Genomic DNA, 16,662 nt, shown 5'->3' with positions numbered 1-16,662 from the left:
TGGACGTTCTAGACGACAGAAAAGGAAATATTTTGGTCCAAAGCCAGCTGCTGCTGAAGTCGACGATGTCGTTGAGGTTCCTGAGGTCGCCAGTGAGGTTTAAGTGACTGAGAAGAGCGCACCCACGCGAAAGTTGAGCAGGAAGCCGGCCTCATTTAGCTGATCAAAGCTTTGACAGCAGCGAAGGCTCAGATGTGAACTCGAACCCACAGACAGTTCTGAGGACGACGATACTGAGGCGTCTGAGGAATCTGGAGAAGAGATAGAAGAGGATTGCTTGCGGAGCAACAGAATTGTGTACCTGAAATGTCTTCAGGAGCTTCTGGACGTGGCCACTGTGTAGCGAGTGCAAATCTGGAAAAATAAATATTGTTGACTGCTGCGCCGTTGGCCTCGCATCGGTGGTGCACGTGCAGTGCGACAATGTCTTATGCAGTCACAGTTGGAGATTTAACCTATGCCTGAAAGAGAAGCGATTCTTTGACGTCAACCGGCGATCAGTGTTAGCCATGCGGAGAATTGGCAAGGGACGTGCCGTCTGAATAAGTTCTGCGGAACCATGGACATGCCCAGCCCTGTGAACACACATGCCTACACCCGTCACCAGGAAGCGCTCGTGATTGCTGCAGCCACGGTGGCTCATAAGAGCATGGTCAATGCTGCTGACGAGGTGAAGGTGCTGAATGGTTGCGACACCGTGGCGGTAACTTGCGATGGCACCTGGATGAGGCGCGGCTATACGTCTCTCTACGGTGTCTTTGCCTGTATATCGTGGAGAACAGGCCGTGTACTGAACATACACGTGAGCAGCAAGTACTGCCAGGAATGTGTCATGTGGAACGACCGGAAGGAGTCCGGGAGAATTAGTGCAGCTGATTTCACTGCCTGGAAAGGTACCCACACCTGTGGAGTGAATACAGCGCGATCCGCACCAGCCATGGAGAGCGAGACAGCTGTCATCATATGGAGTCGCTCTGTTGCTGATCGTGATCTCCGGTGTACAACGTACATCGGAGATGGCGACAGTAAGGCATTCAATTCTGTCGTTGAAGCTGACCCATACAATGGTGTAGCCATTGAAAAGGCGGAGTGCATTGGACATGTACAATAACGCATCGGCACGGGCTTGCGGGAGCTGAAGAAGACGATGAAGGGTACGAAATTGTCAGACGTCAAGGCGTTGTCTGGGAAAGGCCGGCTCACCGACAAAGCCATTGACACTCTCCAGACACACTATGGATGGGCAGTGAGGGAGCACAGCCAAGACATCCAAGGCATGGCCCGGGATATCTGGAGTGGCCTTATGCACCGGTGTTCGTCGGACGACAATCCCCAGCACCAGTTTTGCCCGACCGGTCCTGACAGTTGGTGCAAGTGGCAGTTGGTGCAGGCTGGAGTCAGGGATGAGTACACCCATCGCCACATTCTCCCCAAGGCCGTGTTTGATGTCGTCAAGCCACTGTATCCACGCTTGACAGAGCGCAAGCTTCTCGAGAGATGCCTCCTCGGAGCCACGCATAATTCGAATGAAAGCTTCTTTGAAAGCTGGTGAAAATTTCTTCAAAAAATATTGAAGGAAACGGAAGTTGTGGTCGTTCGGACAAGTACGGTCCAGTATGGCGTGCGCGAAGGGTCATCCCCTCCCCCCCCCCCCTACCCTACGAATTTTTCGTTCTGCGCAAACTCTCTAATGTTCCTGGGAATTCACCCCTCCTCAGTCGAGCTCGAGTACGTAACGGAAAGATTGTGCCTAAAGAGCATCATTTATAAAGTGGTCTCCAGGGCAAACCATCACGGGGATACAAAAGTTACAGAGACGCTCCATTTTCAGGGCGACAAACACCTCATGAGACCCAAGGTGGCAGCGCGAGTCAGAGTCGATCTTGCAGTCTTGGAGTGGTGCTAAAGTCAAAGAGACGCTGAGAGCCAGTAACTAGAGAGGTTAAAATATTCACACTATTGCTGATGTGACGCGAACATTCAGCTCGCGTTATTTGGCTCGCGAGTCGAAAAACAACGCGAATGACCTGCAGCTCACGTCAAAATTTGGAGTTTCACGCCAAAGTTTACGTGAAATTTAATTGTGCGTCACGTCGCAAACGGAGTGTGTGTGTGTGTATGTGCGTGTGTGTGTGTGTGTGTGTGTGTGTATGTGCGTGTGTATGTGTGTGTATGTGTGTGTATGTGTATGGATGTGTGTGTGTGTGTGTGTGTGTATGTGTGTGTGTGTGTGTAACGTGCATCCTCTCTAATCATAATTTTTCTGAAGTACTTGGGCCCCAGGGCCTAGGGCCTCATTTCTGCGTGCTTTGATGCATGAGCCCCTAGAAAGCGAAACAGCTGTCAGGAAGGTCTGGAACTCAGCACAAGTCACGCAATCATTAGAGAGTGCACGTTATTTCCGACGTGACGCGCAATTTCACGTCAAATTTGGCGTAAAACTCCTAATTTCGACGTGAGCAGCAGGTCACTCTCGTTGATTTTTCGACGTGCGGGCAAATAGGGACCTTTAGCACCACGTTGTTTACGACGTAAGCCTGACGTAGGGCCTTGTCCGGGTTCGGGGTCACGTCGCGACGGAGGATGTACGTTCATCAGGCAACGTTTTCGACGTAGAAAAGGCCTTTTGTACGTTGTGACAGGACGTAGGAATTTGCCTTTGCACTTGCACCAAGAGGGCAAGAGTTCAAAAAAACATCGATGTTTTGATGTTGTAGTTTTTGTTATTCAACCGACGAGGTACTAGGTACGATCGATCGAGAGGCGTAATTTTATTCTTTGCTTTCTTTGTTTTGTGTTCCGATATGGCTTCCGAGGACACGCAGACTAAGGTTGTGTGCCAGAAATTTCGTTTTGGAGCCAAGGAGGACAGTCATCAATTTGTTGAAAGAAGTAGTGGCAGCGTTGAGCGAATAGCCCTTCTCTCGTGGCTCGCCGGCCTGGAACACTGTACTCCTGAATTTGGCAACCATATACCACGCCAAATGGAAGCCGGTAACCATCCGTACACTTCGAGGTAGAACTCATTTGCTGGTGACTCGGACTAATTTTCCAAGTACAGTACAATCATGTAGTTTACTAAAAAAATCTTTTCATCCACATTTCCCGCGAGGAACTTAGAAATCACGCGCGCCATTCTGCTCTGTTCCTGTGGCAACGACGTCGATCCATAATCACGTACGTCTCGCTAAAGGCTAGCCAAGTATGCAAAACACGTATCGCGCACCCCGATCGACGTGATCAAGTACGTCAAAAGGCCTACGTTGTAGCGTGGTAACGCGAGCTGAACTTTCGCGTCACGTCAGAAATAACGTGCATCTTAACCTCTCTATTATCGACAACCCAGTTGGAAGTCGGCCTGCGGGGGAGGGAGGAGGTATTATGTAGGTGGGTGCGTGCGGCACTGCCTGCGCCCGTGCACGTGAAAGTTCGCCATACTTATAGAAGAGCGTCAGAGACTGCCAACTATTTCGACCATTTACCGAAGATTATTATTATTCATAGTCTAAAATAGTTCAATACATTTTCATCATCATGATGGGCCATGGGGTAAGGTGCCTAAGTGAAGGGTAGCTGACGACGAAACTCCCGAGTCCCTACTGTTAGTACTAATCGGCTTCACTTCTATTATTGTCGAGAGGGTGAAGAGAGGCCATCTCAAACACGACTACAAGTTAGTTGACGTTTGATGACCTGCGGAGCAGAAGTTCAGTGTGGCTGTGTAGCCTCATTGACGTTTTTTTTTTTTTTTTTTTTTTAAATATTTCAGCAAGTAGGCTACTATCATTATTTTTCGTATTGGGGGTTAGACAAGGGGACGTAGCCATGTAGGCCAGGGGCGCGAGCCCGTCTTTCGGCACCGGGAGTGGCAGCTCGCTCGACTCTACTCTACTGTCGTACTGAGCTAGCTGAGTGAAGAGAACCCACACCTAGTACCTGTCCTTGATCTGGTGAGCTACATGTACGTCATACATGCGACTGCGGGGCTCGAACCCGCGACCTTTCGGGTCGCAGACAAGTGCAATGTACTACTACCGATTCAGAACGCTCCGTAAGAAATGTTATAGTAGTGCGATATCTATCTAGAATCATCTGTCTTCATCGCCGCCATTGACGCTTGGAACACAACAACGTTATAATAATTATCATACTGCAATTTCATTTCCCAGAGACACGATGATCGGATCTGTGAGAATCGATCAGAGAACACGTCGCCGTTCTGACGGAGAAGAAGAACGCATTCAGTTCTTGTGAGCAATTCAGCTTACCATTGCTAGGACGAACCCGGGGCCTTTTGCCAAAGATGCTTTCCACCCGTCTTCTCTTCTCGCTGGCTTTCAAGATGTCTGCCCGGGCGTGGCCTGCAAGTAGCTCCAGCTCCGGTGGCTGCTTCTGCCCCATGCGACGATTGGGACATCTTTCGCTAGAGTGTGAAAGCTTATGGCACCAAATACACATCTTGTTGAGAGCTGGGAGACGGCGCCGCGTCTTGTTCACTGCTCTGGCAAGTATTTCAGTTCACACCTTGCAGTGACCAAAAGTAAAACACACCTTCCGTCAAGTCTGCAACACTACAACCGGCGTGTTTCCGGCTGTCTCCCTTCCGCTAGGTGCGCGCGAAGTGAGCGAGAATTCGCGCTGGCGGCTAGAACTAGTCTGGCGTTGGAGCCTGCGACCGGTCGCGCCCTCTAAAAGACAAAGTGCTGCCTGAAATGCTCTGCAGACTTCGCCTTACAGTTACACGTACTGGACTAGATAAGAGCTAGAGTACTAGTAGTATGTACAAGTAAATAGAATAATTGCGTTGTACCGAGTGGCTAGACCTACTAGCTACTACTAGTCTACTAGTAGCAGTACCACTCGCACAACAACTGGACCTGCAGCCTAAGCCTTGTTGTACTGGACCTGCAGCCTAAGCCTAGCTAAGCCTAAGCCTGGTTCCGAAAACACTATGCTAGTATGCGAACTGTACAACACTCTACCCTTCCCGGTCTTATGAGTCTATGAGTATGAGTCGCAGCAGATGTCCACCGACTAAGTATTATGACAATATGAGTTTCAGCGAGAGTACTCTCTCTGTCTCGAGTGAAGGCCATCTCTACGTAACGTAGCTACACAGCTAGCTGCACCGCATCCTAGACCTAGTAGTAAGTAGTTGACCTGGAACAGTGCTACTACTAGTACTAGAAGACTAGATCCTGCACTAACACGTAACGCCGTTTCCGCGAAGACACGTAGACCTACTTGCCTTTCTGTTGCGGAGGCGGCCAATGATCGAGAGACCACTGACAGTGCACACACGCGCCATGCTTGAGACGACCGGGATCTCGCTAGCAGCACGTAGACTATGGCTCTGGCCAGTGAAATCCAGCTGGTTGGTTACTCAACTCTCAAGAGGTACATAATCATTATACTTACTAAGCTAGTTGTGTGGTGGATGCACGAACTGACGTCATCTAGTACCTGGCTTTGCACAGCATGGGCGCCTGGCTTCAGTCAGTAGTGCAGTGCATGCAGTGTCCTGGGACCGGGGCGAAGAAAGCTCGTGGAGGGTCGGATTTTGGATTAGATGTAACAATACAATGTACTGTGACTAGGACCAGATTGGGGCATCATCATTGTTGCCCGCTTGGATCACGCGCTGTGGGCGCCGTATTATCAGAACGACAGAAGGGTACTACACACTACACAGTGCTACTCAATGAAATCCGATCAGGTGAGTCCAGTTTGTGCCCTGCTGCACCAGTTTATGCCAGTGTTCGCATGTCTACAAGTACCATGCATCCTGTAGTGTAGGGCTGAACAGCGCCTGGCGCGAGCAAGGTCGGATTTCAACAGTCTGCAGGACTGACTGTGGCCCAGTGTGGGGCCAGTGTGGGCACTACGTACAGGCTACTACTACTAGTACTAGTGTATTGTAGTGAGCAGCATGCAGAGCAATCACGAGTTTTGCGGTTTCAGCATCTTAGCGATCCTTTACAAAGACTAAGTACTACAGACGAAGAGTCTACTTCAAGTAGATGCTAAGAACAAGTCTCAATCAAACTTTTCAAAACCCCGTCTACGATGGCACGAACACAACACTCAACAGCTCCCAATCACGTGCATCTTGCAGCGAACATGATTGTAGTAGTAGTAGGAGTGACATGTACTTGTAAGCGTTAAGCGTGTTTTTATTGACTGCACAAAGCAATGATGATACTGATAGTAATGCAAGGAGAGCCAAGAATTCAAGAATAGGAATTCGAAGTCTGACGTCACAGCTTCTTGACAACGCGTAGTTACTTGGCCAAGTGGTGGCAGGCGCGACAAAAGTCGCGTCACCTGCACTTGAACTTGATTGCAGTGTACAGCTGCAGCATCATCAGATTCATAGTGACTGAGCTGAGCGTGCGAGCGAGACTATAATTTTTATTAATTTTCAAATTATCACTCCCTTAGTATTGACTCACATAGATTTTTGCCATACCTAAGCAGTCAAATATTCCTGCATATTTCACTCCTTAGGGCTATATTGACTGCTTATAATTATTGGACTGCTTAGGGGTTCCGCAGTTGAACGGTGCCTAGTGCAGCATTGTCACTGCATGAGTAGGTGGTGGTGCAACGGTTGTGCAATCATAAAACCGGGATTCATGAGGTTATCGTTCTGGAATTTGAAATACGGAAGGTTTGTCGTGATAAATCTAATATTGACTTCGTACTTGGTCAGTAATACTCATAAAAAGGACACACTTCAGGCTCATTACAAACATCTTGAAAGTATTTTCGCTGTTTACTTTAGCTATCTTCTTTCTTTCTTTCTTTCTTTTTGCGCTGTTTTACCACCTTCTTACTGTATTTAATCCACTGTTCCTGTTCCTTTTCCCTTGCCTGTATTTCACCTGATGAGAAGGCTTGAAAGTATACTTGTGAAGACAAAAACTTTCAAGATGTTTGTAATGAGCCTGAAGTGTGTCCTTTTTATGAGTATTATCGCATTTTTGTCTCAGAGGAAACTGTTTACTTGGTCAGTATAGGAAATAAAAACCTCGTAAAAGACCTCGGCTTCGCCTCGGTCTTTTACTCGGCTTTTATTTCCTATATTGACCTCGCACTCAGTCAATATTAGATACTTATTAAAGGTGGCTCGCGCGCATCCTTTGAGAAGTGTAGATTTTCAGTACATTTTTCGGTAGCGATGATTTTTGTGCGATCAATCGTTGTTTGTAGGAAACGTCTTCTCGCCTTTCTGCAATTCTGGCGACCCAGCTAGAACCTGCTGCTAGACTGCTAGTGTCCCTCTTCACTCGTTCTTTCTAGAAATATAAGGGGAAGGCAGCACTCGCAGAAGATTTTCCAAGAATGCAATGTCGACTGGTGCTCGTACTATAAGAAGGGAGAAATCAAAGTCCGCTCTTGAATCATGCCTGAGTCTTAGAAAATTATTTCAGAATACGCTTGTGTAGATTTCCTGCCAGTGCCACTGACATCTCGCGACCTTCAAATATAACTTGCTCGATCATCTCCCGCACTGACTGGAAAATTCGTCAGGTAGCTGTGGATGGATCGATTCAGGGAGATGGAAGGTAAATACAGTCGTCCCTCTCTAATCCGGCACTTGTTTATCCGCAACCCTTGCCAACCAGCGCAAACGAATCGCTCAAACTGCACGTAGTTTGATTTCATAATCCGGCGGTCGTAAATCGCGTACCGTACAGGTGCACTCCTTGCCAGGCAGGCCAGTCTGGTCAGTGCCGTGCGCGCGGGGCCACTTCAGCTGACCTGAAAGCTAGCTGGGCAGTGTACAATGATCATCGGTGAAGACTAGTCATCGGCGGATAATGCCGGCATAATTTTGAGCATAATCACGGCTTTCTGAAAAATAGCATTGCCAAGCATAATTTAGTTGATCCTTCAGCATAACTGCTGCATAAAACCGCTAGGGCCTCAAAGGTCAAAAGTTCACCGTCCAGAGTCCGTTGTTTGTTACAAGGGCAAGGGAATCCTCCTAAAAATAGATCTACACCCGAGACTCGGCAGGGAGTCGTACCATACCACGGTATATATCTGGCACGGCTCCGTGAAAGGGCCTGATCTACACTGTAAATGTAACAGATGTCTAATGTTTAGGGCGTCAAAGGTCAAAAGTTCACCTTCCAGAGTTCTATTATTTCTATACATAATTATGCTTGTATTGATGTTGCAGTGCCTACATGTATTGGTATTTTTCTATATTTAACTTTAAGGATTTCCCAAAGGCTTTGAGCCTGTCGAGGGATCTCCTGCAAGAAGAATGAAATGACAACTTTATGTAGAGGGAGCAGTTAATCGAGGATAGGCTAAGGAAATAGATCGAAGCATACCAAATCTGGTGATTAAGGAGTTGGGATACCGTCAGTGTAATGAATATATCGGCGAAAATGCTGATAGAGAGAATGCTTGAATCCCGGGAGGCTGGTTATAGAGGTAAGAGAAGGCGGTAGGCAATTCCATAGCATTGCAGCTTTGTTGGAAAGAGGGAAGAAAAACGCCTACCGTGATAATTGATGTGAAGTTTGTTTGGTCTTCTTGGACTTGAAGACAATGAAAGGTGAAAATGTCGGATGTGTTCTGGAGATATATGTATAAATTTAACCCTTTGGAGTCCATGGTTCGATTTCGAACCATGGGCATTTTGTATGCATGTGGGCGCAGTCAAACTTTCGGTTCTAGGCCAAATCTTGACCAAATTCAACAATCGAAGGGTCTAGATGGTAGAGAAAACTCTCAGCTATCGCCTCGAACAGATCCGAAGTCTCTCCGACGAAGTTTGAGTGAGCGGCGAGCGATCAAACATTTCGAATTTTCTGTGCTGCGTGCTGCGAGTCAGCAGTGCGTGAAAAAAGGGATTTTCCCAGCTTCATGACAGGCGGCACGTGCCAGGACCGGCGCGGCGCGACGTCACGGCAAGGTAAGCTTCTACTCGAAAAAAATTGAACAGTTCCGAGCCAGATTCAGTGAAATGGCTACAGGAGACCGATTTCGTCTCAGATCTGGAGCTGGACTCGCGTTTGGGGCGCGTTGTGGCGGACAATGAAAAGTGCTCTTGGCGAGTTTGGGCGCATTGTATTTCTCTCATCAAGAGCTTTCCAACGAGCCCAAGATCTTCAAAATCGGTGAAGGAGAACCAAAGTTATGTTGGAAATGGAGTGCGCATTTTCGTGACTGCCACAAATTCTGCGGAAGCAAAAAAGTTACGGACTCCAAAGGGTTAAATAGAGTAACAAGAGCTGATCTTGTCTGTGAAAGTGCAAGGACTCTAAGTCACAAAGGGCGTTTAACTGGGATTTCGTTTCGCATCTATCTACATTGACCTTTTTACGTAGCAAATACTTCCTAGCTACTCTGGCTTGTAAAATATTTAAACGCGCCAGCTCAGCTTTGGTGATGGCATAGGACCAGGCCGAGGTGGCATGTTCCAGGGCGTGTCGGACAAAACCTTTATAATAGAAGAAGCTGTATCCTGGTTTCTTATCCATAGCTGAGACTAGATCTTCCATGCAGTTTTCTCCGGAAGTCCACATTTGATCCCGAGTACACATTCTATACATTTTAATGGCATTATAAACATGAAAGAGCACAGTGTCAAGAAATAATTTGAGCATGATTTAGTGATTTTCAGAGCATATTACCAGCATACTGAAAAGCATAATCCGTGGGATTTTCGAGCATTATCCGCCGACGTCTAGTGAAGACTTCCTTCTCAACGAACTAATGACCATGTTTTAGCTAGATCAAGTTGATACTGAATCTTGGTTTTCCGATTGCACTTGATCGAGAACGCCATATTATGGATCCTTCAACTTAATTCTGTAGTCTGTCGCGTATGGCGGCTGTAGTACTAGCAGTGATAGCAGTGTGGTGACTTTAGCAGTTCCCATACCTGTAACTTTTCCGTTTTCACTCCTGGGTTTTCCATAAACGGTGACTTTGATTTTTATGGCCATTTCCCGGAATTATAATGTGTACGCTACTTCTGGTTCAGATTCCAGATTGTACGTATATATCCCATCATGCATCCTAGTATTTCGCCAGGCATGCTCTTTTCACGCGGATCGCCTCTCTCCTGGCTGAGAAGAGGAGCCATACGTAAGCCTCAGCAGCTAATGCTAATTTTTTTGGGCAAAAATGCTTTTGGCAATGCTAGTTATTTTGGTTGCTAATGCTAGGTTGAGTGCTCGTTTGCAGCATTAATGCTAGTTTCAGCACCAATAAAAAGGAAAGACAATGGTGTACAGAAATACTTTTTCAGATGGTCTTGTGTCTAATTTCATTGTAGACACGATCAGATGAAACAGGGCACCATGGTAAATTAAAGATAGAAATGCGATACTAGTAGTCGATACACGGTGGACAATGTCTGGCAACTATCTTCGTGTCCCATTACGGCTTGGGAACTCACAGCTCATGGCCGAGCCGACCACGGTTGTTCTGGAGCATGAGCTCCACTTCCAGGTGGTCTGTCAGTGTTGAGGCTTGCTGGCTGCTCGTTGCTGCTTCAAGGAGCGAGAAAACTCTCTCGGCAGCAGCAGATGATGGCGGCACAGTGATGACGATCCGGGCAGCATTCTGCCACACCGGCAGTTGAACTTGGTCTCTCCACCAAGAAAGGCGGTCTTGGCCAGGTTGAGTATCAGCAGCAGCAACCTTGTAGGCTGCAAGCTCCATCTTGAGCTGTTGGATAGTGCCATCTTTATATCCAGGGGCGGAAAGGCACGCAGACCATCCACTAGAGCGGGAACTGGATTCGTCTTGGCAACGAATATTGGGCAGCACAGCCTGGCAGCCTTGTATGCCAATACATTGGCAAACAGCGGTGAATCCTCATGGTTGAATTTTGTGAGGAAGTTTAATTGCCGGACGCACGCAACCATTGGCATGCTCTTTCAACTGGTTCTGGCGGCCAACATCGCCGGGTGCAATGTCCTTCACAAGAGCTTCAACATTGGGGTAGACTGCATCTTGGGCAGCAGTAGCCACCTCTTGCAAATGAGTGTATGCATCCACATTCAACATGCCGTCGCCTTCAATGATGTAGGTTTTGCGGACGAATGGTTCCCCAAAATCAACGGTTGCAGCCAGCTCCATACGAAGCATATCACAGCTGTCAGGTGCCGTTTCGTTTTGCAGGATGGAAAGGAGGCGGCGACAGGCATTCGGGCTTGATTCACATTCCTCCAAGAAGGGCTGAACATCCCCGAAGTATTTGAGCAGTTGTTCCAGCACTTCCCACAAACTCCACCACCTGGTTGCACTGTGAGACTTCGGTGATACACCTGTCCGTGTCTTCCAAGCAAGTTTAGTGGCATGACTGCGAGAGAAGAGACTGACCCACCATTGGCAGAACTCATCCAGGGTGGGGGTATCAAAGTGGTCTCCAATGTTGTTCAAACTGTGGGAAGCGCAAACTACATCCATGGAACTCGGGTACAGCAAGTCTACAACATGCCGCACTGCAACCGTGTTAACAGATGCTCCATCACGTACGAAGGCAACTGGCTTATTGGCAGGTATCTGAAGGAATGTGCTCAGGCAGGCAATAAGTTCTCTGGCCATCTCCGTTCCTCGCATGCTTTTGGCAAGCACATGCATTCTCACCAGGCGTTGCTGGATGCACCATGATGCGTCCACGTAACGAATGATGATGGCGAATGCCTCGCCAAGATGGGTGGTACCGTCGAAAATTACTGCAACATGTTGTGCTTGCTTGATTTCCTCTTTCAGTTTCTCCAGCTCCACCTCAAGCAGGAAGGGAACTAGCTGAGCCATATGTGAGCTGTGCGTGAGGTTGAGATTGTTATTCTCCAACAGTGGGCGAAGATGGTCAATCTTCGTAAGTGCCACACCAGCCTTCAAGAAAGACTCAACGATATTGGCACGTCGGAGTACGGTCGTATCACCTGTAGCCTTCGTGAGACCAGTACCTTTGAGCTCGTCTGCTTTCTTCTCCTGGTAGACCTTCCAGGATTTCGTGATGGTCGCTTGGTGGTTCTTGGATTTCACTCGTCGTTCTTTCGACAGGAGATGGTGCTTAGAAAGCACATGGGACCTCACAATACTCTTCTTTGTCTGTACGACAGTGCGACACACGCCGCAGAAGAGCTTCCCGGCTGATATACAAAGATGTTCGTTCGGAAATTCCACTATTCTTTCATTGGGATTAACACGAGGTGCACGTGTCGATTTTCCTTCGCAGACTCTTGTTCTATTTTGACTCTTTGGCTTACATGACCGGTTGAACGAACGATCTCTAGCAATGACTGCTTCCTTTGCCTTTGGTAATGTGTTGGCCACATCATCATCATCATCATCATCATCACCAGTATCTAAATCCGTCTCGTAGTCATCTTCTTCCTCTGAAGGATCAGAGTCAGAGAGGACAATTTCAGTTGCCTCCCCACAAGTACTCATGACCAAGGTTTTGACTTCCGAAACGAAAATAACAAGCGCAACAGCAGACTTCGCATGTCTTCTGTACAAACTTAAACTAACAAAGTCATCAACTCGAGAGAGAGAGAGAGAGAGAGAGAGAGAGAGAGAGAGAGAGAGAGAGAGAGAGAGAGAGAGAGAGAGAGAGAGAGAGAGAGAGAGAGAGAGAGAGAGAGAGAGAGAGAGAGAGAGAGAGAGAGAGAGAGAGAGAGAGAGAGAGAGAGAGAGAGAGAGAGAGAGAGAGAGAGAGAGAGAGAGAGAGAGAGAGAGAGAGAGAGAGAGAGAGAGAGAGAGAGAGAGAGAGAGAGAGAGAGAGAGAGAGAGAGAGAGAGAGAGAGAGAGAGAGAGAGAGAGAGAGAGAGAGAGAGAGAGAGAGAGAGAGAGAGAGAGAGAGAGAGAGAGAGAGAGAGAGAGAGAGAGAGAGAGAGAGAGAGAGAGAGAGAGAGAGAGAGAGAGAGAGAGAGAGAGAGAGAGAGAGAGAGAGAGAGAGAGAGAGAGAGAGAGAGAGAGAGAGAGAGAGAGAGAGAGAAAGAGAGAGAGAGAGAGAGAGAGAGAGAGATCTCCCCAATGAAAACCTTGAAAACGGTGTGTGTAGCGTAGGTTTGGCGCTTCCAAATAGGCACCCTTAGCATTGAGACGATAACGCTAGCGGTAACGGTATTTTGACTGTGGCCGGACCAAGGGTACCCATTTTGTTACTGTATGGCATATATGTACCCTTGAATCCTGTTGTGCACTTGCTAGTTGCTGTGTGCCAGAAGAGGCCCAGACTCCATAATTGGTGCAAACATTACCATATGGGTCATTGCAGCGTATGCCTTGGAAAGGTTTTTAGCCCCCAGGCCCCTTTTAATGCTTTTTACCCCATAAAACCTGCTTGCAATGCTACAGCAATGCTAGTTTCCAAAAAAGGCCTTTAATGCTACTTTTAATGCTAGCATTAGCCCCTGAGGCCTAGGCCCATACGGGCAGATTATCTCCTTGCTGCGCTGCCGCCTTGGGTTTGCCTTGGTGCGTTGTGGTGCTATGTGCCTGCGTGGCTCAAGGAGCATGTTTGCTCCTGCCATGCCTGAGTCCCCTGCTGTGCTACTAGTGGCCGCGGAGGCACGCATCCATGATCCAGTGAACCTGCACAGTGCAGTGATCCTACTGAGTGACAGACTCTGTAAATACTGTATCTGATGATTCGTTTTATGTGTTGATTCTTCACAAAATGTGTTATTTTGCCCGTACAAGAAGCTAAAGGCTTGTCCAAAAAAAAAAAAAATTCTCCAGGCATTTAGACCGTGGCGTATCTGTATATAGGACATATACACACTGTCACTGTACTATGTCATTACTACACATGTACACCCTTTTCCTTACTGGCCAAGACATTCTCAACCTAGAGCTTTAGGCCAGTAGATAGTTTGGTTTCATCGAAGGCAGTTGCCTTTCTATCTCTCTTTCATTGCTTTGTCAATATTACAGTAATAATACAACTCTATCGATTTACGCCATTTGTGTGCGTTTTAAGAGTTGTGCTAGGGCTAGGACCCTATATACAGCAGCACCTCTTTCGCCACATGTAGCCGAGCGGACAGTATGAAGGCTGGATTTGCCGATTCGAAGCGACACCTATTGTTTCTGGAATCGCTGGCATTTGCGTTACTGGGCTTTGGGATAGTATTCACAGCATGTCTTCTCCCGACCAAGAAACTTTCGGTCGGAGAGGAAGTAAAAGCGTATATCTATATGGCTCATTTCGAAAGAGCTAGCAGCAACAATAGTGATAAACTAAGCAGTGCTGCTGTGAGGGCGTCAACGACCACTCCTAAGCCCAATACCAGTAAGAAACTGAGCATAGAAACACCCACCGCTGGACACAATACGCAGGAACCCAGCTCAGCAAAGAAGCAGACCCGTGTGGCCATTGTGGTGCCGTTTCGAAACCGCCTTGAACAGCTGCAGCAGTTTCCTCCCCTAATTCACAAGTTTCTGTCCAGGCAGAATATTCAGTTCAAAGTGTTAGTAATTGAACAGCTTGGAAAGGCCAATTTTAACCGTGGAGCGTTGCTGAACATTGGCTTCATTGAAGCTAACTCTGGACGAGATCGGGAGGACAAGTTTGACTGCATGAGCATACATGACATTGACCTTATCCCACAGGAACTGAACAACACGTATGACTGCAAGGAACCGCCGGTGCGGAAGGTGTGGCAGCTGAGCTCCGCCATTGATGTGTACGACTGGGACTTGCCCGAAGCTGCAGACGGTGGTGTGAACCTGCTGCAGTCGGACGTATATCGCCAGGCCAATGGCTTCAACAACCGTTTCTATGGCTGGGGTGGTGAGGACAATGATCTAAAGCTGAGACTTGTAGCTATAGGGACGGATTTTGTGCGCCGCAACCGGACACTTGGTCGCTATGTGGCCATGAAGAAGGGAAATATTAAGTCCAAAGCGAAATCCACCAACCGCTTTGAATTACTATCCTTGTACAGAAATTTTGTTTCCGAGGGACTGACAACAGTTAAGTACCGAGTGCTGAAGCGTAATGTGCAGCCAACTTATACATTAATTTCTGTTGACATGTGGCTCACTGAGGATCCAGATAGGTACTCTGATAGAGGGAGGAACGTACGTACGTCATAATAATCTTCATTTCAGGACTACCCGTAGAGGAACATTTTCTTTCCCTCTCTTATCATCATTATCTCTCTTGTATATACAGTCGTCCCTCTCTAATCCGGCACCTTTTGCTACGGCGTTTTCTGCTGGATTAACGAGGGTGCTGGATTAAGAAATCCTGCCCTCTGACCCGGCCCTACCCAATTGCATGCATGTGTCATACGTCAAAACGCAGGGTTTTTCCGTGTCGATCCAAGTATTTGATGCACAACTTTATATTTTCAACTGTTCTCCAGGAATATACACAGTGACGAAGTGATAAAGTAAAACAGAGAACATGTTCACATGTACTCTTGCACACACACGCACACACACACACAGGCCTGAAAATTGGCAAGACACTACTCCTTGCTAAAATAAGAAAGTATGGTTGACTGCTTAGCAGTTGTCTCCTGGACAACATTGACCCTCTTGAGAAGGCCACGCAAGCAGTCGACATCATGCAGGTCGAACGACGGATGTCCTTCGAAGCAAACAATTGCATCAGCAAGTGCGCGGGATGCTTGTGCCAGAGTTGGAAGGCTGTTGGAGTGCGCATCCAAGATGTGCTAGAGCTGTTAGCCAGGTAGTTGTAGAACGTCAGTACCGTCGGTCAGTGTCGTGCATCGTCGCTGATTGTTTTGTAACTGGTGGTGTTAGTAGACAGTATAGCGTAACTTGTAGTTCCTTGGTCTTTCTCTTTGTATAAATTGAGTTCGGGTTCGGAAAAGTCCTAACAACCAACCGAACTGAACTCTCCCGCGCGAGGTCGAGTACAGTTGTCAACTGAATTCGATCGATAACTGAACGCGATTTACGACTGCCGGATTATGAAATCAAACTACGTGCAGTTTGAGCGATTCGTTTCAAAAAGTCACTGCCGGAGGCGGAATTCAAGTGCCGGATTACGATGTAGGAATTGAACGAAAAAAATCGGTTTCATCAGAAAGTGCGCCGGTTGGCAAGGGTTCCGGATTAACAAGTGCCGGATTAGAGAGGGACGACTGTACTATCTTGCTTCTCTTATGGTTTCTTCTTTCTTCTTTCATCTTCTTTCTTCTTCTTTCTCCGTCTACATGTGCACCGTCTAGGCCTTGACAGATTATGCTAGCATAATTGTTCGCATAATTCCTAACATAATCGAATAATCGCATAATTCGAGGCAAATTGCATACGAATCGCATAAATTTGGAATAATCCGCCTGTTTGCATCAAATTCCGTAAAGTTGTACATGTTCTACAAGTACAAGTACAAGTAGATTATTATTATTTTATTTATTTTACTAGGGTGTTTCCCACAGACCTACATGTATGGTCTTCTTACGGGAGCCCCTAGAAAGGTTAAGCATGAACGAACAAATGGGCGATAATCTGTACCAGGGAGTAGTACAATACCGGGAGGTGACACGGGCACACATCCGGGATTACGAGCTTTGCCTCACAAAAAAATACAAACCGCGCGAAAATTCAAATTTGTGCTCTTTTGACAGCGCTGAGAAACCTTCAAATAGTGACGAGAAGACCAGACGTATCCCTTCGTGACAAGCTGCCACTTGTTCTTTT

General features: G+C 47.3%; 1 protein-coding gene across 1 annotated transcript; it reads left to right on the top strand.

Annotated features, from left to right (window-relative positions):
* Positions 1-14,184: 14,184 nt before the first annotated feature.
* Positions 14,185-15,084, top strand: LOC135826668 (beta-1,4-galactosyltransferase 4-like). The gene has a single exon (XM_065339269.1). The coding sequence runs from the start codon at positions 14,185-14,187 to the stop codon at positions 15,082-15,084; it is 900 nt and encodes a 299-aa protein (XP_065195341.1).
* Positions 15,085-16,662: the final 1,578 nt, after the last annotated feature.

Source organism: Sycon ciliatum, chromosome 10, assembly GCF_964019385.1.
Source record: "Sycon ciliatum chromosome 10, ocSycCili1.1, whole genome shotgun sequence".
In the NCBI taxonomy this organism is placed as follows: domain Eukaryota; kingdom Metazoa; phylum Porifera; class Calcarea; order Leucosolenida; family Sycettidae; genus Sycon; species Sycon ciliatum.
This window is presented reverse-complemented; position numbering and strand designations above follow the sequence as displayed.

Bases quoted from the DNA above. Each gene is read 5' to 3' on its own strand.
- LOC135826668 (XM_065339269.1), top strand. From the start codon at position 14,185: ATGGCTCATTTCGAAAGAGCTAGCAGCAACAATAGTGATAAACTAAGC.